The following is a 27,344-nucleotide window of genomic DNA, read 5'->3' as shown; positions in this document are numbered from 1 at the left end:
TTTGACTCGTTTTAAAAGCAGAGTCTGTAGATTTCTTTATATTTCATTTTGGTAAAAACAAAAAAAAAAATGCTATTCTGTAATCATTTTGCTTCGTATACGTTTGATGGGCTTTTTTTTTGCATTACAATATTATTCAGGAAAGATTAGGGTGAAATATTAAATCAATTTTGTGATACAACGTCTTACCCTTGCAAGGGAAATGAATTTTCTTGTTATTCTAACAGATTCTGATGACATGAGCCTTCCCTCCAGCGATAAGAATTTCTCCAAATCTTCCTTGAGCCAAAGCAAGAAAAGAAAGAAAAGACGACACAGGTAACAAGGAAATTGTGTACATTTTATTTAGTTGATAAAAGATTGTTTTTGAAATGGAGGCATGACTTGTCATACGTTTATGGCCCCCCTCATCCCTTTTGTCCTGTCATCCTGATGCTAAAAAAATATTTCTCCTAATTAAAATCAATGGAAGTATATAACCTATTTTGTAAGAATATGTATTTAATACTGTATCTCAATATGACTGCAGTTTCTTTAACATCAAAGATGTATGGTGGAATTGTCTTTCTTATTGCTGCTGCTCCTATTTTGAGATTTTTATATATATATTTTTTTTATACAAGCTACATTGAATTTTTTTTTTGGTATGTTTTCACACAGAACGATTTTCACTTCGTATCAGTTGGAGGAGCTTGAGAAAGCTTTTAATGAGGCGCACTACCCTGATGTATACGCCAGAGAGATGCTGTCCATGAAGACGGAGCTGCCAGAGGACAGGATACAGGTGGGTGGGGGGCACTTTTTTATTTTGTATTTTATTTTATTTTTTTGGGGGGGGGGGATGTTGAACTTGCAATTTTTGTCTCGCTTGTTTTATTTGATTTATTTTGAGACGTTTTTGCTCGATGGCAAGCTCCACATCCTGAGGTGCCTTGAGATACGAGTGATGAATTTTTCAAGATAGGAGCTGTCGTTAGACTGATTTTTGTGAGAAAGAAATTTGAGCTACTTCAAGTCTTCAAAAAACAAAAAGTTGTATATTGACAGGTCCCGGTTGAAGTTTACTGTTAAACGAAAAAAAAAAATACACATTGTGTATTTGAAACAGTCGCACAAGTTTGCTGCTAGCTTACTGCTAGCATTTAAATGGTAAATGCCATAGAGAGGCTAACAAATAGCATCTAGAACAGGGGTGTCAAACATACGGCCCGCGGGCCGGATCAGGCCCACAAATGGGTTTAATCTGGCCCGCTAGATGATTTTGTAAAGTAAAAAATAAATTTGTAATGTCGGACTAATTAATCAGGCGGCCACAATCAAAACATATAAATGTGTAATTTCACAAGCAGTCCTCAGATGAGCAATGCAACTTTGTACGGGGAATCGTCGTCCTGGATTTCATTATTTTACACACAACTTAAAACTACGGTTTGTTTCATTATTATTTTTTTGTAATCATACACCGACATAAATGTGTTGAATACGACACAAATTCAATTACTGGTAACACAAATAGATATGACAAGGATTAACGTCCTTATAACGTCATTAACTGCGCCATGCAATGCATTCTGGGAACAATATATATGCAAAACAGGTCGATTTAACACGTCGGGAACGTATACCGGCAAAGTGTTGCCGTGTTCCATTTGCATTCGTGTTATTTTTCGGAACAACATGATTACAGTTGAGCTCCTTAATTTAGGGCTGGTCCACGAAATTTTACATATAAATGACGGCAATTGTTTTTAAGTTATATAGTGTTATTTTCCTGATGCGGCCCACTTGATATTATAATATATTTTCCTCCATGCATGAGTTTGACACCCCTGATCTCGATCCTTTTAAAATAACTGACAAAGTGGGATCTCAATGCACGGCTGAATTGCTCATAAAGTTGGACAAAAAGGAAGCATTGCCCGCCTCCTCCGTGGGGGGAATTTTTCTGCTCTTTCCCTCATGAAAATAAAACCACACAAAAATTAATTAGCACATGATCGCCGCCTCCCTTCATGGCTGCCATTTAGCTTTTTCTTTTTTTCTTCTTTTTTTTTAATTTCCCGGGATATTCTGCCGCCTGTCTCTCATCCATCGGGCCTGGAAATTAACTTATTTTTCAATCAGCCTCTGCGCCCTTGGGGTCACCTCTCTGTCAAGCACGCACACACACACTGCTGTCAAAAGCGTGATTGCTCATCTGAGGCCCATCTTTTTATGAGATGGAGGTTATCATCAGATCTACCTGAATAGCTTTCCTGCTTCTCCGCTTTGATCGTTTTTAATCCTGTCTCTGCACACACACACACACACACACACACGCGCACACCCACCCTCCCGACAATCTCATTCCACCTGGCAGGCCATTTTATGATGCTGGTTGGGGCTCATCCATATTCACAAGCTCGCCGAGGCTATTACGAGGCCTGGCTGGGTGAAGAATCAATCAGGGCTCATGAGGCAGCGAAAGCGCACGAATGGCTGGCGAACGTGCACACATGTGCTACACATGTTGCAAAGATGCAAAATGGTGGATGGTGGTGGAACCTCGCCGGGTCCTGCACAATCCCCATTTCTGACAGCAGACACTGGCGATAACATTCCGGATGAGATTTTGCGTACAGGCGACATTTTAAGTAGCATTGGAACGTTGTTAAGTCAAGTTTTTCCATTGCGCATTATAATGTTAGCTGTCATTCACAAACACAAAAACAAATTGAAACGCAGTGGAGTGACCAAAAAAAGACAATGAGAATTGTATGTGCCTGGGAAGAATCACTTCATAGCACTTTGTTTGTTGCATTTGCGCTCAAACCGTTTTTCTTTGTGTGACATCACAAAAAAAACAACAACAAAAAACATCAAAGAGTGAGCTAAAGGATAGATTATTTGTGAGGTTTTTTTTATGTAGCCTCTTGACTACCAGCAATTCAAATTTGTCCTCTGTAGTGGACCTTTTTAAACCTGAATATCTCCCACCCAGTGCATATGATTGAATTGCTCTATTGAGAATTATTCACCACTTGCATCTCATCTTTTGCCAGGTGTGGTTCCAGAACCGCCGGGCCAAGTGGCGGAAGCGCGAAAAGTGCTGGGGCCGCAGCAGCGTGATGGCCGAGTACGGCCTGTACGGCGCCATGGTGCGACACTCCATCCCGCTACCTGAGTCCATTCTCAAATCGGCCAAGGAGGGCGTCACCGAGTCGTACGCGCCCTGGTTACTAGGTGAGAAGTAAACACTAGCAAACTAATTTTGTTTACGCCACCGCCGTAGGCAAGAACTCAAGGGCGTCCCACATGGCTCTGTTCTGAGTCAACAAATTTTTCATTGTATGCTACACGATTTTAACTCTTTGACCGCCAAATACGTTTAATAACGATTAGTAAAATCACGATGTATGCCGCCATAAACGTTAAATGACGTCAACTACATTTTTTATTTTTTTTAATCAATGGGCAGTGAGCGCTGCCTGGTCAATGGGTTGTCGAATCAAAAACACTCTCTAAAACTATGGCCAGCAGATGGCAGCATTGTATCTCTTCTCAATGGGCTGGTGTATGAAATTACAACGAAACATGACGAAATCTGATGAAATAGAACGTTTTCAAGGATGACGTGAATGATCAAAGCCTTTGTCATATTAAAAAATTTTTGATAACGTGTGGTAGTAAAAGAGTTAAAAAATGCTTGGCTTCTCCTCTGCCAATTTACTTTCGTGATGTTCGCCTGGCAAAACATCAGCCGTGGTTCTGTTAGTCGTCTTACATTTGACTGCCATGATGGATTCCCACAGGAGGGACAGTAAAAGGGCAGCAAGTGTCAACGCGCTCGATTAAACGGCAGCAGTCAATGGCGTGATAATCCCACTTCATTACGAGAGATTAGAGCCCTATCTCCTGTTGGCCACGTGTCAATTGATTAGGTGAAATCTATCAGGTTGCTCGTAAATTGATTAAGATGGCGTAAAGAGGCGTCCGTTTGCCGCAGTCTTCTCGTTCAATCTGCATTTGCAAGTGAGAAAATGCTGCAAAGGTCTAAAAAAAAAATCCCACACACATTTTGTCCTTCAGGCATGCACAAGAAGTCAGTGGAGATGCCGCGCTCCCCTCAGGACGAAAGGAGCGTCGGCACCGGAACGCCGCCAGTGCGCGAGAAGGCGGACGGCGGGAAAGTCCCGCCCGAGGAAACGGGACGGACAGACGGCGAGAGAGACGAACTGCGCGTGCACAGTATCGCCGTGCTGCGAGCCAAAGCGCAGGAGCACAGCGCCAAGATGCTCAGCACGCGCCAACGCAAGGAGGAACCCGAGCACGGGTCGACTGAGGACGAGACGGACAACTGAGAGCGGTTGGGGGGGAACGTTGGAAATGCGTGTGACGGGGTCAGGCGCTCACTTGAAAAACATCGGGCCTTCTCCTTCACAGGCTTAAAATTCAAAACATCACATTAAATATGTACAGTGAACCCTCCCTCCGATTTGTTGTTGTTTAGGGACCAGCACCAGCCATAAATAGCAGACGCCTTCCATAAATTTTCATAGTTGAGTATCTGACAGGCCCGTATCACTTTCTTGACACGTTGATAACCATGAACAAAAATATCACCCTTTGACGGTATTACCATTACAGCTCTAAATTGGATTCTTTTCAAATGTCTGGGTAAATAACTTTTCCTGTTTAATGTGCTTGGTAGGTACATAAACATAGAAGGAAAATAAACAATTGCAGTTCTCTGCATAAAATCAAAATGTACTACAACATAAAAGAAAATTAGTTTCTCTGCGTTTCTCCACTTTGTGAAGTTACACATGTACTGTTAGCCTGCTCGTTAGCTGCCTCATTAATGCGTCTAGTTCTCGCCAGTGGTGACTCAAAAATAACCTGGCAATAGCCAGATTGATAATTGTGATTCACTCAAGGGAGTTCTTCACTTTGTCAATCTGGGACTGCTGCACTGTGATTTGCTCGGGAAAGGCGGGACATGCTGTACAATACTTCGAGCTGATTGGACGATGCAGCATCTTGTGCACGTTTGTTTTGACCAATCACGGCAACGGATGAAAATGTCTCTTCGGTCTCGTTTTAGGGGGGGAAACCAACGTTTTTTTACCAGATAAAAATGCACGAAGCTGTTCAACATTTGACAAGGAAAATGTGAGTAATTCTACGAGAACAGAATTAATTGCTGCGTCCGTCCGTCTATGTTTTGTTTGTTTGTTTCCCCCGGCGTCTGCGCTTCCTGGTTTCGTCACAGCTGCATGTCCCGCCCTAAACATCACCTGATTGGTCCGACTTAAAAAAGGTCGGTTGCGAACGAGAGCGGTACAAGATGTATTTGTGAACAAATACCGTAAGAATTCAGCTTGCTGGCAAGGTTAACACAAAAACAAAAAAAGCAGCTCATACCACTGGAAATTTTTTGTGATTTTGAAACTGTGACTTTTGAAAACTGTGAAACCTTCAAATCGGTAACCGGCTCATGACTAATGTCAACACACACATTTTACATCACCCTTAAAAATATATTTTACAGATAAAATAGTTACTACTTGTGTATGTATTAGCCATTTTCTCACTTATTTGACTCGCTAATACAAAGAGACGCTAATTTACATCCGTATATCACAAATTACTTTTCTTTCCTTATCCTTTCTATGCGTCATCTTGAGAAGTTGCTTTGTCCTATGTCACCACCACAAGGTGGCAAGTTGCCCAGTGCCCAACTCCAACTTCACAAACATGACACTTTAGGAGAAGCAGGAGCAAAAACAAATAGGTGGATTGTTGCAAAATATGTGCGTTTTCCAGTAATAGTTTTGAGTTGTGTTCAGCAAAAGAAATATTCGAGCGAGTTTGTAAACTAGCAAGCGGGGGTTTACTGTATGTTTAATGTTTGTTCTTCTCACTCAACAAAGAATTTGTCATGCTGTGACGACTGACCTCGTCTGCTGAAAAGCTCGGTTGGAAGAACCTCAAGCCACCAACCTCCAATGTGGAAAAACAACCTCTGTACATACTCCATAAAAGTGTATCATACTTTGATTTTCTGTGTTTGTCTTTGTATATATGTATCTGCAGTTTGATTAAAATGGGCTATTTAACAAAAAGAAATTTTGGTTTGTGCTTTTTGCTGCTTTCAAAGGGGGGGGGGGGGAAACTTTGCACATTGTTGTGCTTGTACCGCCCTGAAACGCAAAACAAGTCCAGCCCTCCTCTTATAGAGTGTCTTATTTCCACAAACTAAAGCCAAGTTGCCTCCACAGTGTGAGTGAATACTTCGCTGTCACGTTTCTGCGTATAGCTTGAATTGATTTTCCTTCTCCAAAAAGTCAAAATGTGGCTGTCGCGCGGATGCGTCAAAGCGGCCGCGTCGTCGGTCAGTCGCCGCCTGCCGCGCGCTCTGCACAGCCGGAGAAAGAAGAGCCACGCGACGGAGGCGGTGGAGGCGTTCATGCCGGAGGCTGCGGGCTTCCAGGGCGTGCAGGACCGCACGGGGCTCCACGAGTTCTCAGTCACCCACAAGGAGAATTTCTGGGCGGCCGTGGCGCGCCGCCGGCTCGACTGGATCAGCCCGTTCCGCGGCGTCCTCGACTGCGACATGGAGCGGGGCAAGGTGAGCTGGTTCCAGGGAGGACAGCTCAACGTGTCCGGTAAGTTTCAGCTCCACTTTTCAAACTTGGAAGACAGACTGACATTGAACGCACCGCCGTAAATATGGAACCCGGGTATCTAAAGTGATGTGTTTATTAAAAAGTTCGTAAAACTCACTTTGTTGAGCTACACATGAAGAAAACAAAACGCTTTTTTTTTTTTAATAATTTGATGAAAACGAATTTTAGGCTGTTTAACAGGATCATATTTTTCTTTATACACATGTTTTCCATTGAAGAACTGACCTATTTAGTTGTGTAAGCTTTGGTGCTTCACATCAGTGCTGCATGGCCAACTTCTGGCACCTGCAAAACTGTTTCCAGCCCAGGACAAGTACTGACTGACGTTTACTGTCTAAACTTCCAACAGTGAATTGCTTGGACCGCCATGCACGCAGCAGCCCAGAGAAAGTGGCCCTCATCTGGGAGAGGGATGAACCCGGATCCGAAGTCAAGGTGACCTACAGGTAGGTCAGGTGAAATTAGCCAGCTTGTTTTTCCATGGTGGTGAGCAGTTTAGCGCATCTACCTTAAAGCTTGGCTATGGCTCCAATGGTTGTAAGTCTCCTGGGATTGGCTGGTGACCCACCTGCAACAGTTCACCCACATTCCTTAAGAGGAAAAAGTGCTATATGGATCTTGTATCGCATTTTCTCACAGGCAGCTCTTGGAGATGACGTGCCGGGCGGGGAACCTGCTGAGACGGCACGGCGTGAAAAAGGGCGACTGCGTCACCATCTACATGCCTCCGTGCCCGCTCGCTGTGGCATCCATGCTGGCCTGCGCTCGCGTCGGTGCTGCGCACAATGTGGTATTTGCCGGCTTCAGCGCTGAGGCCCTCGCAGAGCGAATCAGAGACGGTGAGAGACGGCATGCGGGTCTACACTTGTTTTTCATACAAGTACTGTAATTATGAGATATGGTGCTTCCGACTTGTATACAAATTTGAGTTCCATTCCTGACTCTGATCTCATCTTGTCTTCCTACTGGAGGGCAAGTCATTTTGGCTTGGGTGAACCACATAGCCTGCAACCTGCAGCTGTGGGGTAAAAAACAAACAAACAAACAAAAAAAAAACTTTGATTTTTATTTCTTTTTTTTAACATTTATTTTTTTTTAAATATTCTTTAAATGAATTAAGGATTTAGATTAATAAAAATTAAAAATTTTGAATGATTAAATATTAACAAATGTCCAAAAAGGAAAAGAAGAAAATTACCATAAAATTTCCATGAAATTGCCATTAGACAAAATGTCAGAGAATTGAATTAAAAAAAAAAAAAAAAAAAAGGTAGAAGAGGAAACCATCATAACGTCACCATAAAATGTCCAAACACCAAATAAGAAATTCCCCCAAATTACCACAAAATCACCAAAAGTCAGAAAATTAATTATAAAGGAGGGCAGAAAAGAAAATGTTTAAAAAGTAGCTATAAAATATCCAAAAACGCAAAAAGAAATCCTGAAAATTATCATGAAATGCTCACAAAATTGCAAAAAAATAAAAAATAAAAAATCAGAAAATTGATAACAAAAAGTCTGGAAAAAGCCAGCTTGTAGGTTAAGATATCTTGCAAGCCTCACATAGCACATTTCCTTTATTGTCAGCATTTCGACTCAACATTTTTTTTTCCCCCCAAAGCACTATTTTTTTTCGCCCTTTCTGACATATAGAACAAAAACAATGTGTTTAAATTGAAATAGTGCACTTTTAATGACCCCTGGGTGAATTAATAGCTCACTATTTCCTTCCCTTCAAAGTATGCAGAGATAAGATAATCCTTTATTGTGGCCACAGCCGTGGGAAGTCAAGTGTCCTTAAAGCAACGTAGAGCAAAGAGCACTCTGGCAACGCTGGATTGGTTGAGCCAATAAAGACAATTTTGTTTTATCTGCACAGCTACAAATTACAACTAAAGTGACCCCAAGGCTTCCTTTTTTTTCCTGTATGGGCTGCACTTGACTTGCATCAATGCATGAGTACAAGATTGTTTTTCAATTTTGATGCATTTCTTCCTAATCGTTCCACAACGAGCGTAAAACTAACGCAGAGGCGAGAATGTCATTCTGTCCGCTCTGCAGTCTCTTTCCAAGTATGCGGGACAATGTGTTGGAAATAAGATGCATGAAGGCTTGGCCCGCCACACACGCACACACATACACACTCACACCCCTCCTGTGGGTCCAGAGGTCGATCCAGGTCGAGTTGCTTATCAGAGGGTGACGGCGTGTGTAGTGTGTCGTCTCCCTTGTCGCGCTATAAATCTCCACAGCGAAGCGTTATTGACTCACCAAGCATCTTAATTGCAACGCTGTCATCATTCTGCACGACGTATCTCATCAGGAGCCATATAGTGGCTCATCTGGTTATTATTTAGTGCAGGACACGGTTCTCATTATGAGCAACTTCCTATTCTGTGTCCTTACAAAAGGACTTGACAGTTAAGTCATAAAAGTGTCGAATGGATTGGGGGCAGCACGGTGGCCTAGTGGTTAGCAAGTCTGGCTCACAATTCAGAGTTGAATTTGGGCTGAAGATCTGAATCAAATTGATTTACATCAATCTGAACATGTTTTTGAGCATTTGTATTTTGAAACAGCAATTTTTGTTTTTGAAATGCAAGTATTATCCATCCATCCATCCATTTTCTTGACCGCTTATTCCTCACAAGGGTCGCGGGGGCTGCTGGCGCCTATCTCAGCTGGCTCTGGGCAGTAGGCGGGGGACACCCTGGACTGGTTGCCAACCAATCGCAGGGCACACGGAGACGAACAACCATCCACACACACGCACAAGCACACCTAGGGACAATTCGGAGCGCCCAATTAACCTGCCATGCATGTCTTTGGAATGTGGGAGGAGACCGGAGTACCCGGAGAAGACCCACGCGGGCACGGGGAGAACATGCAAACTCCACCCAGGAAGGTCCGAGCCTGGACTCGAACCGGAGACCTCAGAACTGGGAAGCGGACGTGCTAACCACTCGACTACCGTGCCGCCCATGCAAGTATTATTATTATTATTATTATTATTATTATTATATTTTTCCTTTTGTTGTTTTTTGTTCTGTTTGAATTTTTTTGTGTCTGCATAAAAAAAACCCAATATATTTTGGGAAACAAATTTTTGAGATGACAGTGCTGTTGGACTTTTGTTGTGGAAAACATTTTATTTTGAAAAGGTGCTTGCTTGTGTAGCTGTTTGGAGGGGAGATGTCATCATTTAAAAAAAACAAAAAAAAGTGGATTTTTACACTTTAAAACATTCACTGCCATTGACGGCTGTATACGTCAAAGTAAAATTTTTCCTGGGTTGGGCTAATGTAGTGACATGCCGACCCTAGTTTTGAGGTTGGATAACTTTTTATACATACTATTAAAAAAAAAAAATGCACAAGATGTCAAAAATACTATTTCGGAAAATACATTTGCTTGGGTGGAACAACCACAAGAAAAATCGAAAGAGAAATTTCCCAAAGATGTCTAATGGTACGAGCGTTGTCGTTAGCTAATCCTCATTAAAACATTTTTTGCTAAAAAAAAAAAAAATATATATATATATATATATATATATAAAATGAAAAAAAAAAAAAAAACCAAAACAAATTACCCAAATACATTCTCGCTGTTAGCTAAGTTTGGCTTCATTTGCTCATCTTTTAGCCTGCTCCAGTACGGTGATCACCGTCAACGAGAGCGTGAGAGGCGGCAAGGTGACTCGGCTGAAGGCCACGGTGGACGAGGCGGTGCGCAGCTGTCCGACGGTGCGGCAGGTGTTTGTCGCCATGAGGACGGATGCGCCGGTCACCATGACGCCCAAGGACGTTGCCATGGAGGAGGTGAGGGGATCTTTCAGCTTCCACCTGAGATGATGCTAGGACTCAAACGAACGGAATGTTCTACCTAGGAGATGATGTTGGAGGACGTCGTGTGCGAGCCGGCCGCCATGGACAGTGAGGACGTCCTGTTCCTGCTCTACACGTCAGGCAGCACCGGGAAGCCAAAAGGTCTGGTCCACACGCAGGCCGGATACCTGCTGTATACTTCGCTCACGCACAAGGTAAGACGTAAAAAAAATTTTTTTATACAACTATGGCTGCATCTTTTAGTCATTGATTAAAATTGAGTTAAAATTAAAACAATGTACTGTACTGTAAAAAAAGAGTGATATTGATTTTTATTGGTCATTTTTATGCCACTAGATGGCATAATTGCATTTGTAAGACGTTAATGACAGTTCAGTGCATTTTTCTTTTCATATTAAGAGCTGTCTAATCTTTAACATGAAGTAACTTGTGAAATTCTGCACATTTTTAAAATTGTAAAATGCAACTTGACCCCAATCTCCACAAACACATGCATTATTATTACATTTATTACAGCTAAATTTGAAGTGAACATGTCTGCTGCGTTGTGACTGGAATTCGCCTAGTACAGGCTTTCCAAGTAAGGGGTGGTCATTAATGATGCGTTAAAAAAAAAAAATAGTGGTGTTAAAGAAACTTTAACTAAAAATTTAACGCACCAATGGCCATCTTGGTACTTGCGGTCGACTGAAGATGACATCACAGTTGCACAGGGCTAAGGAAATGACCAATCGCAGCTCCCCTGTTTTCTGAAGCTGATCTGTGATTGGCTGTTACCTAAGACCAAGCAACTGTGATGTCATTTTCAAGTGGCAAAATGGCCGCCTTCTGATCTTGATAATAACTGCTGGATTTTCATGGTAAAACTCATATTCCACTATAACCAAATATTTAGACTAGTGGAACTGCATTATTGTCAAGAATTTTTTGGGGGGTGCTCTATAAGGGTTAGTGATAGGCAATCAGTTGTGATGGTTAAGGCTAGGGTAATGAGTTAGGAATGCATTATGTCAATGGAATGGCCCCACAAAGATAGTAAAACAAACGTGTGTGTGTGTGTATCCCGCTACAGTACGTCTTCGACTACCACGACGGAGACGTGTTTGGCTGCGTGGCAGACATCGGTTGGATCACAGGACACAGTTACGCCGTGTACGGACCCCTGGCCAACGGTGGCACCACCGTCCTTTTCGAGAGCACACCCATTTATCCCGACCCAGGTATGCGCCAGGAAAGCTTCGTTTTTACCGCCGACGTCAACAACGGTCCAAAACCTGGTGTCGTTTTGGCAGGAAGGTACTGGGAGATGGTGGAGAGGCTGAGAATCAACCAGTTTTACGGCGCCCCCACGGCCATCCGCCTGCTGCTCAAGTACGGTGACCAGTGGGTGCGCAAGTACGATCGCTCCAGTCTCAGAACGCTTGGATCTGGTATGAGAAAAAACAACAAAAAAAACGCGATGATGCTGTTGCACCACCTGCTTCTTTAATTAAATAAATGCCTCACCGCAAATAGATACATAGCGTCTGTTGGTTGACGTTTACAGGAAATTTAAAGACAAAGTGCTGCTGTTTTCCCTCAATTCAACACTGGTGTGACTTGAACAAATACACGCCTCACCTCAAATAAACAACAGCAAGGACAAAAAAAAATTTGTGGCATAAGTTAGGACTGATGTAAAGCAGACATGGCATCTGTAACGCTGGAGTTTGCTTTGAAGTTTAGATCAGGACGTGCTGCTGGATGCCTCAATTCATCACTGCTTGAATAAATACCTGCCTCACCTCAAATAAATAACTTCAGAATGACGACATTGGTGGCGTCACTACGACTGATGTAGAGCAGACCTGGCATCTGTGAAGCTGGAGTGGTGTTAAAAGACAAAGTGCAGTGAACTGAAGCAAACCCCCTCCACTCCCGGTTGTTTTACTTATTTTGACTGATTTCACAAGGCCCACAAAATATTGGGTTCTATTGCTATATAAAAAACATAGAACCTACCAAAAGAAAGATTAGATTCTCTTCTTTCATCAGGAAAAAAAAATACATTTCTATTTGTTTCCGTTTTGCAGCAGTCAGCATTAGAAGTTTCATCATTATTCACAATTCTGTGTCACAGTGGTGGAAACAGCTTGTTTTCCTACTTGCCCTGGCTGATTTCTTATACTCTTCTGCCACCTGCTGGCCGTTTTTGTAATAACCACCATTGCTTCATGCATTCTCTTCACTTCAGAGGCTGCATCAAAGCCTTCTGTACGCTATAGCATAACAAAAAAAAAACCATAAAAAAACATAAATCCGCCTTTGGGAGCATGGCACTATATAAAATAGAACGTATTTGTACGTTTTTGGAAGCAAATGAGTTAATTACTGTACACCACTTAATCTAATAAACGCCACACCTTAATTTGACACTTTAGGAAAAATAAAATACCTGTGCTCTTGAAAAAAATAAATGCCTCCCTTCAAAGATTTACCTCCTTCTGACCAGTGTGACTGGTTGTGTCACTCGCTGATTGACGACTGGTGCCAGCATGTGTCAACAGCAGACATGAAGTCTGTGCAGTTGAGTTTGGAAGCAAAATTGCTGCGCTGTGCCTCAATTAATCCACTTGAGCAATTAAATGCCACACCCTCAAATATGTGCTTCAAGATTTAAAAAGCAAATGTTGATGTCACTAAATGATATTAGAGTGTAGACAATGGCCTGAAGTTTAAAGCAAAAGTGCTGCGCTATGCCTTCGGTAATAGCTTGAAAAATAAATGCCTCGCTTCAAATAAGTTCATCAGGGAAAAAAATTATAATAACATGGGGTGGTGGTACCAACCTGTAACTTGTAAATTACAAATCTTGAAGTTTGGGTGGCCTTTTTAAAGAAATTGCTGCCTCAAAAACATTTTAAATATTAAAAAAAAAAATCTATTATTGTAGGCCAACCACTTAATAAATCCCCCTGATAGTTTTCTCCTGGCCACCATATGAGTAAATAATATACTTTCAATGTCAGAGCCGCGCAGTAATCCTCCTTCAAGGCCACGGGAAAGGTGATTTGGCATGTGTGTTTACTGCGCTCACTTCCTGTGTGCAGCGTTGGAACTTGGCCCGAGGAATTTCACGAGTCGCATACTTGAAGCGAGCGGAAACGTTTGTTAGCGTGCCCTTCCTCGTAAATAATAGCAGCAGAGCCCGGAATTGTCTTGACGTTGTGGCGTGCGTTCTCTACGCAGTGGGCGAGCCCATCAATACGGAGGCATGGGAGTGGTACCACGCCGTGGTGGGAGACGGACGCTGTCCTGTGGTGGACACCTGGTGGCAAACAGGTAACGCCAAAAATGGATGCTAGCACGCTAACGTGTTTTCGTGTCTAGCTTGTGGTACGTCTCGTTTTTCTGCTGCGAACCCGGATAATGTTGACATTCCTATAGAGCAGCAATATTTATTTATTCAATGTTTATGGTTGTTTCCATGATCAGATGAGATTAAAGGGATACTTTACTTATTCCGCCATTTTTGGCAGTCAAACATTAATATTTTGCCTATAATAAATTTGATATTTTGATTATTTTTCATGCACAATTAGTACCTTTAGAAACACATTTTGCAACTTGCTGTCGACTGAAAATGACATCACAAGGGCTCAGGTAACCAATCACAGCTCAGCTTGTGAATGTCACATGACCAAACCTAGAAAACAGGTGAGCACTGTTTGGTTACCTGAGCCCCTGTGATGTCATTTTCAGTCGACTGCAAGTTGCAAAATGTGTTTTTAAAGGTAATTGTACGTGGAAAAATAATGTAAGTATCAAATTAATTATAGACAAAATATTAACTTTTTATTGCTTTCAGCGTTAATGTTAGCTTTTGGACGGGCTAACAAATAGCATCAATGTGACTTTGTTGTAACACTTCAAATGACATGTTTGAACATCAATGATCCAGCAACAGATGTATACATGTATTCTTGATCCTCTGCAAAGATCTTGGTTTTTTTTTTTTTTTTTTTTTGTTTGTTTTTGTTTTATTTGTTTTTTTGTGTTTTTTTTCCGTTAATGTCCTGCTGACAAAAAAAAAAAATGGTTGTGGAGTGTAACTTACAATGTGTGTGTCGGCGAGCAGGCAAACAAATTAGCATATGAGACGATATAATGGTAATAACGTGATTTGCAGATAATCGGATTTTGCTAATAAAATGAACATCTGAGCAGGCCACGATGTGTTTCACCCCGCGTCGCCAAATGAGATTGAGTCGTCACCAAATGGAGCCGATCGCTTTTAATTACCACCCAAATGGCCAATCGTGATAATGAATCGACAATAATTCCGACATGAGCACACGAGGGGCTCGGGCGGGAATTAGGGAATTACGGACACAGATCCGGGCAAAAAATGGTCAGGTGGAAGCCATGTTGTTGTTCTGATGTTTCCAATTAGGACTAAGTGGCTCCGTTCATGCTTGACGTTTGCTTCATGTGCGAACAAAATTATTGACACGCCCGTTGGATCGTTTCGTTAAATGTATTTTGACATTTATTTATTCACTCCGTCATTTCTTTTATTTCCTTTTTTTTTTTTTTTTTTTTTTTTTATATAAGAGATTTTTCCTATTTGGAGATGCACGCTGGCCTTGAATTTTTATTACATATTTCATTTTTATTATAACGTAAACTTGTCCCATCGCGAATCATGCGTCTTTTTTTTTTTTTTTAATTCTTATTATAAAAATATATATTTATATACAACTTATGTCATTTATTCAACTATTTTTTTCCTTTGTCATTCCTTCATTTAATAATGGACTCTTACAACACTTCAAATTAAAATAATTGTCGTCTGAATTTATTTTTTATAAATCAATTTTTTTTCCAATTTTTTTTTAATGTTGGTGTATTCATTTAATTGAATTACCATTAATGGTTACTTTGTTATTATTATTGTTTCATTATGATCCACAATTATAACATTTATAATACATTTCATACAAAAGAATACATTTAAATGTACTATTGTTATTGTTATTCATGACAATTTTAGTTATCGATTTTATTTTTAGAATTCATTCAGTAGTTTTTTTTATTTCATTCCATTTTCAACAGTCGTTCCTATTTCTTATGTCTGACTAATATTAATTTATTCTAACATATTTTCTTCATTATTTTAACAGTAGCCTGCAAATCATGTTAATTTTTGTTTATATTAAATTAAAATTAATGATATTATTGATTATTTTTTAATTAATTTATTATTTATATTATTATTATTATTTTTTTTTAGATTAATTTAGTAGTTTTATTCATGACAATTTTCAGCAATATTCTTTATTTCTTGTTTATGAGTATATCTTTTTTTTTTTTTCCATTCAAATGTGGCATTTTTCCATTTATTACCGGTAATTATTTGAGGTTCTTGATACTAAAATTTTGATTTAATTTCGGATGTTGTTTTATAGTGATGATTGGCAGCCACTTGCAGCTTTTGTGAGCCATTCGTCTGTTGTGTCCTACTTTGCGGCAGGTCCCCTCCTCCTCTTTTGGCACCGTTAACAAAAAAAAACAAAAAAAAAACACCCACCATGTGTGCGGATTGTGTTTAAGTGGTCGCAACCAAACTGCGTGTGGTTTCTTTTTTTTTTTTTTGAGAGCTTTTACCAGTAATTTGAAATTGTTTGAGCAGTGGGAATGCGACAAGCACAAAATCAACAGAATTGGCTCTCTGTGTGGGAATCCGCTTATGAAGCCTGTAGGCTTCATTTTGGCCACCACCTCATTTCCTGTTTTTAGTTACATTTTAGAGCTGTGTTGATAAAAATTGATCAATCAATCAGTCAAATCAATTTATTTCACAAAATAAAAGAAATGATAGGGAACAGAAAGAAGTAAAACTTTTGTCTGCCCCTAATCAACCCACACAAAAAAGAATCAACACAAAATGAATGACAGCAAACGGTCAAGACGCTTTTATTGTTACAATACTACCAAATAATTAAAAAATAATTCAACTGCACGTCCTTTTGCTATATTTTTGCAGTAAATATACATTTATAAAAAAAAATTAAAAATACAAACAGATTGAGAAGATTTTGTTTAACAATCCAAATTGTTCCAGACACCTTGAGTTGAAATACATCATTCTTTTTGTTTTGTTCTATATTTTGTTTTAGAGAAAATATCTGTTCCTCTTAATTTATGCTCACTTTCTCTTTTTATAAATCTAGTTTGTATATTAACTTTTAGAATTTCGTGGTGGGCTTTATACATTATCTTAAGGCGGTTAAACTCCATCAATTCATTACATTTTAAAATATGCATTTTAAAATCTAAATTGAATTGTGTGGTCTCTGTATCCACAACCAAAAATGATACTTTGTCATTTATATATATATATATAAAAGAGAGCTCAGAATTGTTCATTCGGCAGTCTTACCGATTCAACATCTTATCATCATTGCTCTCTCTCTATTTCCTTTTGTTTTCAACAAGGTTGCATCATCAATCTTTGACCACTCTTGTAACCCTACACTAAATAGCAACAAAAATAAATTGGAAATATAATATAAATAATAATATAATAATAAATAAACACATAAATAATAAAATAAATGTTAAAATATTTTTTTTTTAATAAGGAAAGTAACACTCTATTATATTATTCTATATAATAGTGCTACATTACAGCAAAAAGCAACAAAAAACAACTTGCGAACTGTTTTTGCTGTCTTGTCAGAGACGGGCGGCATCTGCATTGCACCGAGGCCGTCGGAGCCGCACGCCGAGATTGTGCCGGGGATGGCCATGAGACCTTTCTTCGGCATTAAGCCGGCGCTCATGGACGGCCAGGTGTGTGCGTGTGCGTGCACGTATGTGTGTGCGTGAGACACTGGGGGGCAGGGCGAGTATCAAAAGTGACACAGCTGGTGACTATTTTATAATCCTCATCTGACCCTCCATCCAGGCCGTTCCCAGCCATCTTACTCAACACGCACACACATACACACACTGATGCGCGCGTGCGCGTGCCAAACGGCCTTCCACAAATCTGCCGCAGCAGACAGTTGGAAGCGTTGGATTGCTCTCGAATGGAGGTTGTTGTGATGTCAAAGTGCACAATATTTTTTCAAATGAAGTCAATTTCCCGTAATACTTTCTTGTCTGACGTCGGTGACTTTGCGTGTTTTTCCAGGGCCGAGTGGTGTCCTCCGACGACGCCTCGGGGGCGCTGTGCCTCGCTCATCCGTGGCCCGGCATGGCCCGCAGCATCCACAACGACCACCAGAGATTCGTCGACACCTACTTCAAGACGTACCCTGGTATGCAAAAGCGCCTGTGGCGTGCTCTCGCATCATTTGAAAGTGGAAGGTCTTCCAATGTGTCCCCTGCCACAGGTTACTTCTTTACCGGGGACGGCGCCCATCGCTCCAAGGACGGCTACTACCAGATCACGGGGCGCCTTGATGATGTCATCAACGTCAGCGGGCACAGGATTGGCACGGCGGAGATTGAAGATGTGGTGGTAAGAGAGGCATTTTTTTTTCGCACAAATAAATAACCATGTAGAGTAAGGCATTTTTTTCTCCACAAAAAAACAACCATGTATAGTAAGGCATTTTTTTTCTCCCAAAAAAACGACCATGTAGTAAGGCATTTTTTTCCCCCAAAAAAAACGACCATGTATAGTAAGGCATTTTTTTTCTCCCCAAAAAAACGACCATGTATAGTAAGGCATTTTTTTCTCCCCAAAAAAACGACCATGTATAGTAAGGCATTTTTTTTCTCCCCAAAAAAAACGACCATGTATAGTAAGGCATTTTTTTTCTCTCCCAAAAAAACGACCATGTATAGTAAGGTATTTTTTTCTCTCCCAAAAAAACGACCATGTATAGTAAGGCATTTTTTTTCTCCCCAAAAAAACGACCATGTATAGTAAGGCATTTTTTTTTCTCCCAAAAAAGCGACCATGTATAGTAAGGCATTTTTTTTCTCCCAAAAAAACGACCATGTATAGTAAGGCATTTTTTTTCTCTCCCAAAAAAACGACCTTGTATAATAAGGCATTTTTTCTCTCCCAAAAAAACGACCATGTATAGTAAGGCATTTTTTTTCTCCCCCAAAAAAACGACCATGTATAGTAAGGCATTTTTTTTTTCTCCCAAAAAAGCGACCATGTATAGTAAGGCATTTTTTTTCCCAAAAAAAAATGACCATGTATAGTAAGGCATTTTTTTTCTCCCCAAAAAAACGACCATGTATAGTAAGGCATTTTTTTCTCCCCAAAAAAGCGACCATGTATAGTAAGGCATTTTTTTTCCCAAAAAAACGACCATGTATAGTAAGGCATTTTTTTCCCAAAAAAGCGACCATGTATAGTAAGGCATTTTTTTCTCCCCCAAAAAACGACCATGTATAGTAAGGCATTTTTTTCTCCCCCCAAAAAACGACCATGTATAGTAAGGCATTTTTTTTCTCCCAAAAAAACGACCATGTATAGTAAGGCATTTTTTTTCTCTCCCAAAAAAACGACCATGTATAGTAAGGCATTTTTTTCTCCCAAAAAATGACCATGTATAGTAAGGCAATTTTTTTTCCCCAAAAAAACGACCATGTATAGTAAGGCATTTTTTTCTCCCCAAAAAAACTACCATGTATAGTAAGGCATTTTTTTCTCCCAAAAAAATGACCATGTATAGTAAGGCATTTTTTTTCCCCCAAAAAAACGACCATGTATAGTAAGGCATTTTTTTCCCCAAAAAACGACCATGTATAGTAAGGCATTTTTTTCCCAAAAAAACGACCATGTATAGTAAGGCATTTTTTTTCTCTCCCAAAAAAAACGACCATGTATAGTAAGGCATTTTTTTCTCCCAAAAAAATGACCATGTATAGTAAGGCCTTTTTTTCCCCCAAAAAAACGCCCATGTATAGTAAGGCATTTTTTTCTCCCAAAAAAATGACCATGTATAGTAAGGCCTTTTTTTCCCCCCAAAAAACGACCATGTATAGTAAGGCATTTTTTTCCCCAAAAAAACGACCATGTATAGTAAGGCATTTTTTTCTCCCCAAAAAAACGACCATGTATAGTAAGGCATTTTTTTTCTCCCAAAAAAACGACCATGTATAGTAAGGCATTTTTTTCCCAAAAAAACGACCATGTATAGTAAGGCATTTTTTTTCCCAAAAAAAACGACCATGTATACTAAGGCATTTTTTTTCCCAAAAAAACGACCATGTATAGTAAGGCATTTTTTTTCTCCCAAAAAAACGACCATGTATAGTAAGGCATTTTTTTCCCCAAAAAAACGACCATGTATAGTAAGGCATTTTTTTTCTCCCCAAAAAACGACCATGTATAGTAAGGCATTTTTTTCTCCCAAAAAAACGACCATGTATAGTAAGGCATTTTTTTCTCAAAAAAACGACCATGTATAGTAAAGCATTTTTTTCTCCCCCCAAAAAACGACCATGTATATAGTAAGGCATTTTTCCCCCCAAAAAAACAACCATGTATAGTAAGGCATTTTTTTTCCCCAAAAAACGACCATGTATAGTAAGGCATTTTTTTCTCCCCAAAAAAACGACCATGTATAGTAAGGCATTTTTTTTTCTCCCAAAAAAATGACCATGTATAGTAAGGCATTTTTTTCCCAAAAAAACGACCATGTATAGTAAGGCATTTTTTTTTTCTCAAAAAAACGACCATGTATAGTAAGGCATTTTTTTCTCCCAAAAAACGACCATGTATAGTAAGGCATTTTTTTTTCTCAAAAAAACAACCATGTATAGTAAGGCATTTTTTTTCACCAAAAAACGACCATGTATAGTAAGGCATTTTTTTTCTCCCAAAAAACGACCATGTATAGTAAGGCATTTTTTTCCCCAAAAAACGACCATGTATAGTAAGGCATTTTTTTTTCCCCAAAAAACGACCATGTATTGTAAGGCATTTTTTTCCCAAAAAAACGACCATGTATAGTAAGGCATTTTTTCCCCCCAAAAAACGACCATGTATAGTAAGGCATTTTTTTCCCCAAAAAAACGACCATGTATAGTAAGGCATTTTTTTTCTCCCAAAAAAACGACCATGTATAGTAAGGCATTTTTTTCCCCAAAAAAACGACCATGTATAGTAAGGCATTTTTTTTCTCCCCAAAAAACGACCATGTATATAGTAAGGCATTTTTTTTTCCCAAAAAAACGACCATGTATAGTAAGGCATTTTTTTTCTCCCAAAAAAACGACCATGTATTGTAAGGCATTTTTTTTTCTCTCCCAAAAAAAACGACCATGTATAGTAAGGCATTTTTTTCCCCCAAAAAACGACCATGTATAGTAAGGCATTTTTTTCTCCCAAAAAAATGACCATGTATAGTAAGGCCTTTTTTTCCCCCCAAAAAACGACCATGTATAGTAAGGCATTTTTTTCTCCCAAAAAAATGACCATGTATAGTAAGGCCTTTTTTTTTCCCCAAAAAAACGACCATGTATATATAGTAAGGCATTTTTTTTCCCAAAAAAACGACCATGTATTATAGTAAGGCATTTTTTTTCTCCCAAAAAAACGACCATGTATAGTAAGGCATTTTTTTCCCCCAAAAAACGACCATGTATAGTAAGGCATTTTTTTTCTCCCCAAACAAAGACCATGTATAGTAAGGCATTTTTTTTCTCCCAAAAAAACGACCATGTATAGTAAGGCATTTTTTTCTCAAAAAAACGACCATGTATAGTAAGGCATTTTTTTTTCTCCCAAAAAAACGACCATGTATAGTAAGGCATTTTTTCCCCCCAAAAAACGACCATGTATAGTAAGGCATTTTTTTCCCCAAAAAAACGACCATGTATAGTAAGGCATTTTTTTCTCCCAAAAAAAACGACCATGTATAGTAAGGCATTTTTCTCCCAAAAAAACGACCATGTATATAGTAAGGCATTTTTTCCCCCAAAAAACGACCATGTATAGTAAGGCATTTTTTTTTCTCCCAAAAAAACGACCATGTATAGTAAGGCATTTTTTTTCTCCCAAAAAAACGACCATGTATAGTAAGGCATTTTTTTCTCCCAAAAAAATGACCATGTATAGTAAGGCATTTTTTTTTCCCAAAAAAACGACCATGTATAGTAAGACATTTTTTTCCCCAAAAAAACGACCATGTATAGTAAGGCATTTTTTTTCTCCCCAAAAAACGACCATGTATAGTAAGGCATTTTTTTCCCAAAAAAAACGACCATGTATAGTAAGGCATTTTTTTTCTCCCAAAAAAAACGACCATGTATTGTAATGTTTTTATTTAGTAGTTATTACGTTTTTAGCGCCAGTGTTTCCTCATGATGGAGCCTCCACATTGGGAGGGATCGCTGGTCTTCTCTTGCGGGCGGGCAGTTGTCCCGGGGGCCCCTTGGCTTCGGGGAGCTGTGGCTCCCTTCCATCTGTATGGAGCGGTCTGCGGTCACTGTGGGCCAGCATTTTTTCTCCCAAAAAAACGACCATGTATAGTAAGGCATTTTTTTTTCTCTCCCAAAAAAAACGACCATGTATAGTAAGGCATTTTTTTCTCCCAAAAAAATGACCATGTATAGTAAGGCATTTTTTTCTCCCAAAAAAATGACCATGTATAGTAAGGCTTTTTTTTCCCCCAAAAAAACGACCATGTATAGTAAGGCATTTTTTTTCTCCCAAAAAAACGACCATGTATAGTAAGGCCTTTTTTTTCCCCCAAAAAAACGACCATGTATAGTAAGGCATTTTTTTCTCCCCAAAAAAACGACCATGTATAGTAAGGCATTTTTTTCTCCCAAAAAAACGACCATGTATAGTAAGGCATTTTTTTCTCCTAAAAAAATGACCATGTATAGTAAGGCATTTTTTTTTCCCAAAAAAAACGACCATGTATAGTAAGGCATTTTTTTCCCCAAAAAACGACCATGTATAGTAAGGCATTTTTTTCCCAAAAAAACGACCATGTATAGTAAGCCATTTTTTTTCTCTCCCAAAAAAAACGACCATGTATAGTAAGGCATTTTTTTCCCCCAAAAAACGACCATGTATAGTCAGGCATTTTTTTCTCCCAAAAAAATGACCATGTATAGTAAGGCCTTTTTTTCCCCCAAAAAAACGACCATGTATAGTAAGGCATTTTTTTCTCCCCAAAAAATTACCATGTATAGTAAGGCCTTTTTTTCCCCCAAAAAAACGACCATGTATAGTAAGGCATTTTTTTCTCCCAAAAAAATGACCATGTATAGTAAGGCCTTTTTTTTCCCCCAAAAAACGACCATGTATAGTAAGGCATTTTTCCCCCCAAAAAAACGACCATGTATAGTAAGGCATTTTTTTCTCCCCCAAAAAACGACCATGTATAGTAAGGCATTTTTTTTCTCCCAAAAAAACGACCATGTATAGTAAGGCATTTTTTTCCCAAAAAAACGACCATGTATAGTAAGGCATTTTTTTTCCCAAAAAAACGACCATGTATACTAAGGCATTTTTTTCCCAAAAAAACGACCATGTATAGTAAGGCATTTTTTTTCTCCAAAAAAAACGACTATGTATAGTAAGGCATTTTTTCCCCCAAAAAAACGACCATGTATAGTAAGGCATTTTTTTTCTCCCCAAAAAACGACCATGTATAGTAAGGCATTTTTTTCTCCCAAAAAAATGACCATGTATAGTAAGGCCTTTTTTTTCCCCCAAAAAAACGACCATGTATAGTAAGGCATTTTTTTCTCAAAAAAACGACCATGTATAGTAAAGCATTTTTTTCTCCCCCCAAAAAACGACCATGTATAGTAAGGCATTTTTCCCCCCAAAAAACGACCATGTATAGTAAGGCATTTTTTTCCCAAAAAAACGACCATGTATAGTAAGGCATTTTTTTTCCCCAAAAAACGACCATGTATAGTAAGGCATTTTTTTCCCCCAAAAAACGACCATGTATAGTAAGGCATTTTTTTTTTCAAAAAAAACCGACCGTGTATAGTAAGGCATTTTTTTTCTCCCAAGAAAACGACCATGTATAGTAGAGGTGTGCAAAATTTCCGATTCTTAGATTATTCACGATTCGGCCGTGGAACAATCGAGAACGATTCACAAAAGTCCAAATTCCGATTATATAAATATGCCAAGGGAACCGAAACTAAAAGTGGACCGGAGCGGAAAGTACGCGGAACTGAAACGCAGTAGCGCGCGCGGTCTTCGGGACGCTTAATGGGACGGACCGAGAGTACACATCCACAACTCACGCCTCGACATTCAAAACAACAACAAGCATGGCTGAGCTGACCAACCCACCTCTTCGTCAGATCAGACCTGCTCCGAAAAGGCAAACAACTTCAGGCGGAAGTATCAGCTAGCTGGCTGCAGTGCGTCGGTTAGTGTTCTACAGGGCGCCGCGCAGTGATACGAACGAACAGAAAAGTAGTGGCTGGCGGTAATGGCGTCTGACTTTATTCAGAAAAGAGTATTGTGGTGGAAATGTATCACGCTTTTGAAAACAAATAGTTTTTTTTAGAAGAAAAACGCTTTATTTCCGAGACCCCAGTCAGCTTGCTGGACTATTTTCCTCTCGTCCAACGTCGAACATGAACGCGTGTCACCGAACGCTGTCAGAAAGAAGTCAGTGCTGATCGCACACACGGGAGGTGAGGATCAAATTGAGATTCATGTTAAAAAAGCCGAACGATCCCTTTAATGTTTACACGTTCATGTTTTCACAAGTTAAAAAGCAGAAAAGCACTTGAGGGTTTTTTTTTTTTGTACCTCTGAGAAACTTTAATGTTTACATGTTCATCTTTACACAACTTAAAAAGCAGGAAAGCACTTTTTTTTTTTTTTTTTAGGCATTTGTATTGAAGTAGTAGTTCACATTGTCTTTCATTTATATCTCAGTGCACTTTTGAGTGGATAAAAATAATATATTTTTGCTCAATGCTATGTTTTATTCTGTTGAAGACTGAATATACTTAAAAGCTGTTGTTACAGAATGAGGACTTGAGTATTTTATTTACTGTTTTGAACTGTTAACTTGATACTGAAATAGTAGTTTATTTAGGCCTGAGAGGACTTTTGTACTATTTTTGTAACTAATGTACGAAACATTAAAAGCACCAAAATACATTGTTTTTTTTCTGCTGCCTGGGGGGAAATCAATAATCGTTTTATAATCGAATCGTAGCCTCTGAATCGTAATCGCAATCGAATCGTGAGGTGCCCCAAGATTCCCACCTCTAATGTATAGTAAGGCATTTTTCCCCCCCAAAAAACGACCATGTATAGTAAGGCATTTTTTTTCTCCCCAAAAAACGACCATGTATAGTAAGGCATTTTTTTCCCCAAAAAAACGACCATGTATAGTAAGGCATTTTTTTCTCCCCAAAAAAACGACCATGTATAGTAAGGCATTTTTTTTCCCAAAAAAATGACCATGTATACTAAGGCATTTTTTTTCCCCAAAAAACGACCATGTATAGTAAGGCATTTTTTTTCTCCAAAAAAAACAACCATGTATAGTAAGGCATTTTTTTCCCCCAAAAAAACGACCATGTATAGTAAGGCATTTTTTTTCTCCCCAAAAAACGACCATGTATAGTAAGGCATTTTTTTCTCCCAAAAAAATGACCATGTATAGTAAGGCCTTTTTTTTCCCCCAAAAAAACGACCATGTATAGTAAGGCATTTTTTTCTCAAAAAAACGACCATGTATAGTAAAGCATTTTTTTCTCCCCCCAAAAAACGACCATGTATAGTAAGGCATTTTTTCCCCCAAAAAAACGACCATGTATAGTAAGGCATTTTTTTTCCCCAAAAAACGACCATGTATAGTAAGGCATTTTTTTCTCCCAAAAAAACGACCATGTATAGTAAGGCATTTTTTTTTCTCCCAAAAAAATGACCATGTATAGTAAGGCATTTTTTTCCCAAAAAAACGACCATGTATAGTAAGGCATTTTTTTCTCCCCCCAAAAAACGACCATGTATAGTAAGGCATTTTTTCCCCCCAAAAAACGACCATGTATAGTAAGGCATTTTTTTTCCCCAAAAAACGACCATGTATAGTAAGGCATTTTTTTCTCCCAAAAAAAACGACCATGTATAGTAAGGCTTTTTTTTTTCTCCCCAAAAAATGACCATGTATAGTAAGGCATTTTTTTCCCAAAAAAACGACCATGTATAGTAAGGCATTTTTTTTTCTCAAAAAAACGACCATGTATAGTAAGGCATTTTTTTCTCCCAAAAAACGACCATGTATAGTAAGGCATTTTTTTTCTCTCAAAAAAACGACCATGTATAGTAAGGCATTTTTTTCCCCAAAAAACGACCATGTATAGTAAGGCATTTTTTTCTCCCAAAAAACGACCATGTATAGTAAGGCATTTTTTTCTCCCAAAAAAAAACGACCATGTATAGTAAGGCATTTTTTTTTCTCCCAAAAAAATGACCATGTATAGTAAGGCATTTTTTTCCCAAAAAAACGACCATGTATAGTAAGGCATTTTTTTTTCTCAAAAAAACGACCATGTATAGTAAGGCATTTTTTTCTCCCAAAAAACGACCATGTATAGTAAGGCATTTTTTTTTTCTCAAAAAAACGACCATGTATAGTAAGGCATTTTTTTCCCCAAAAAACGACCATGTATAGTAAGGCATTTTTTTTCTCCCAAAAAACGACCATGTATAGTAAGGCATTTTTTTCCCAAAAAAACGACCATGTATAGTAAGGCATTTTTTCTCCCAAAAAAACGACCATGTATAGTAAGGCATTTTTTTCCCCAAAAAACGACCATGTATAGTAAGGCATTTTTTTCCCCCAAAAAACGACCATGTATAGTAAGGCATTTTTTTCCCCAAAAAAACGACCATGTATAGTAAGGCATTTTTTTTCTCCCAAAAAAACGACCATGTATTGTAAGGCATTTTTTTTTCTCTCCCAAAAAAAACGACCATGTATAGTAAGGCATTTTTTTCTCCCAAAAAAATGACCATGTATAGTAAGGCCTTTTTTCCCCCAAAAAAACGACCATGTATAGTAAGGCATTTTTTTTCTCTCCCAAAAAAAACGACCATGTATAGTAAGGCATTTTTTTCCCAAAAAAAACGACCATGTATAGTCAGGCATTTTTTTCTCCCAAAAAAATGACCATGTATAGTAAGGCCTTTTTTTCCCCCAAAAAAACGACCATGTATAGTAAGGCATTTTTTTCTCCCAAAAAAATGACCATGTATAGTAAGGCCTTTTTTTTCTCCCAAAAAAATGACCATGTATAGTAAGGCCTTTTTTTCCCCCAAAAAAACGACCATGTATAGTAAGGCATTTTTTTCTCCCAAAAAAATGACCATGTATAGTAAGGCCTTTTTTTTCCCCCAAAAAACGACCATGTATAGTAAGGCATTTTTTTTCTCCCCAAAAAACGACCATGTATAGTAAGGCCTTTTTTTTCCCCCAAAAAAAAACGACCATGTATAGTAAGGCATTTTTTTTTCTCCCAAAAAAATGACCATGTATAGTAAGGCATTTTTTTCCCAAAAAAACGACCATGTATAGTAAGGCATTTTTTTTTCTCAAAAAAACGACCATGTATAGTAAGGCATTTTTTTCTCCCAAAAAACGACCATGTATAGTAAGGCATTTTTTTTCTCTCAAAAAAACGACCATGTATAGTAAGGCATTTTTTTCCCCAAAAAACGACCATGTATAGTAAGGCATTTTTTTTCTCCCAAAAAACGACCATGTATAATAAGGCATTTTTTTCCCAAAAAAACGACCATGTATAGTAAGGCATTTTTTCTCCCAAAAAAACGACCATGTATAGTAAGGCATTTTTTTCCCCAAAAAACGACCATGTA

The 27,344-nt window shown here is 38.7% G+C and overlaps 2 protein-coding genes across 7 annotated transcripts in view; both read left to right on the top strand.

Annotated features, from left to right (window-relative positions):
- LOC144009870 (visual system homeobox 2-like) overlaps window positions 1-6,093 on the top strand; it is a 29,162-nt gene extending 23,069 nt beyond the window's left edge. For all 5 annotated transcript variants that reach the window (XM_077509765.1, XM_077509762.1, XM_077509763.1 and 2 more), the window contains 4 exons: window positions 228-318; window positions 661-784; window positions 3,042-3,222; window positions 4,069-6,093. In XM_077509765.1, the coding sequence (XP_077365891.1) occupies window positions 228-318; window positions 661-784; window positions 3,042-3,222; window positions 4,069-4,340 (668 nt within the window). In that variant the 3' untranslated portion in view covers window positions 4,341-6,093. The remainder of the gene's footprint in view (window positions 1-227; window positions 319-660; window positions 785-3,041; window positions 3,223-4,068) is intronic.
- Window positions 6,094-6,233: 140 nt separating this feature from the next.
- Window positions 6,234-27,344, top strand: part of acss1 (acyl-CoA synthetase short chain family member 1) — a 231,509-nt gene continuing 210,398 nt past the window's right edge. Inside the window, exons 1-11 of one of the 2 annotated variants that reach the window (XM_077511541.1) lie at window positions 6,235-6,647; window positions 7,018-7,114; window positions 7,308-7,507; window positions 10,311-10,486; window positions 10,555-10,707; window positions 11,586-11,733; window positions 11,806-11,943; window positions 13,742-13,834; window positions 17,235-17,347; window positions 17,691-17,817; window positions 17,893-18,020. In XM_077511541.1, the coding sequence (XP_077367667.1) occupies window positions 6,332-6,647; window positions 7,018-7,114; window positions 7,308-7,507; window positions 10,311-10,486; window positions 10,555-10,707; window positions 11,586-11,733; window positions 11,806-11,943; window positions 13,742-13,834; window positions 17,235-17,347; window positions 17,691-17,817; window positions 17,893-18,020 (1,689 nt within the window). In that variant the 5' untranslated portion in view covers window positions 6,235-6,331. Of the gene's footprint in view, window positions 6,648-7,017; window positions 7,115-7,307; window positions 7,508-10,310; window positions 10,487-10,554; window positions 10,708-11,585; window positions 11,734-11,805; window positions 11,944-13,741; window positions 13,835-17,234; window positions 17,348-17,690; window positions 17,818-17,892; window positions 18,021-27,344 lie in introns of both variants that reach the window. The other variant, XM_077511542.1, reaches the window with a different exon arrangement.

The sequence above is a fragment of the Festucalex cinctus genome, chromosome 21, assembly GCF_051991245.1.
Source record: "Festucalex cinctus isolate MCC-2025b chromosome 21, RoL_Fcin_1.0, whole genome shotgun sequence".
Classification (NCBI taxonomy): domain Eukaryota; kingdom Metazoa; phylum Chordata; class Actinopteri; order Syngnathiformes; family Syngnathidae; genus Festucalex; species Festucalex cinctus.
The sequence above is the reverse complement of the archived record's forward strand: the minus strand, read 5'-3'. Positions and strand labels throughout refer to the sequence as shown.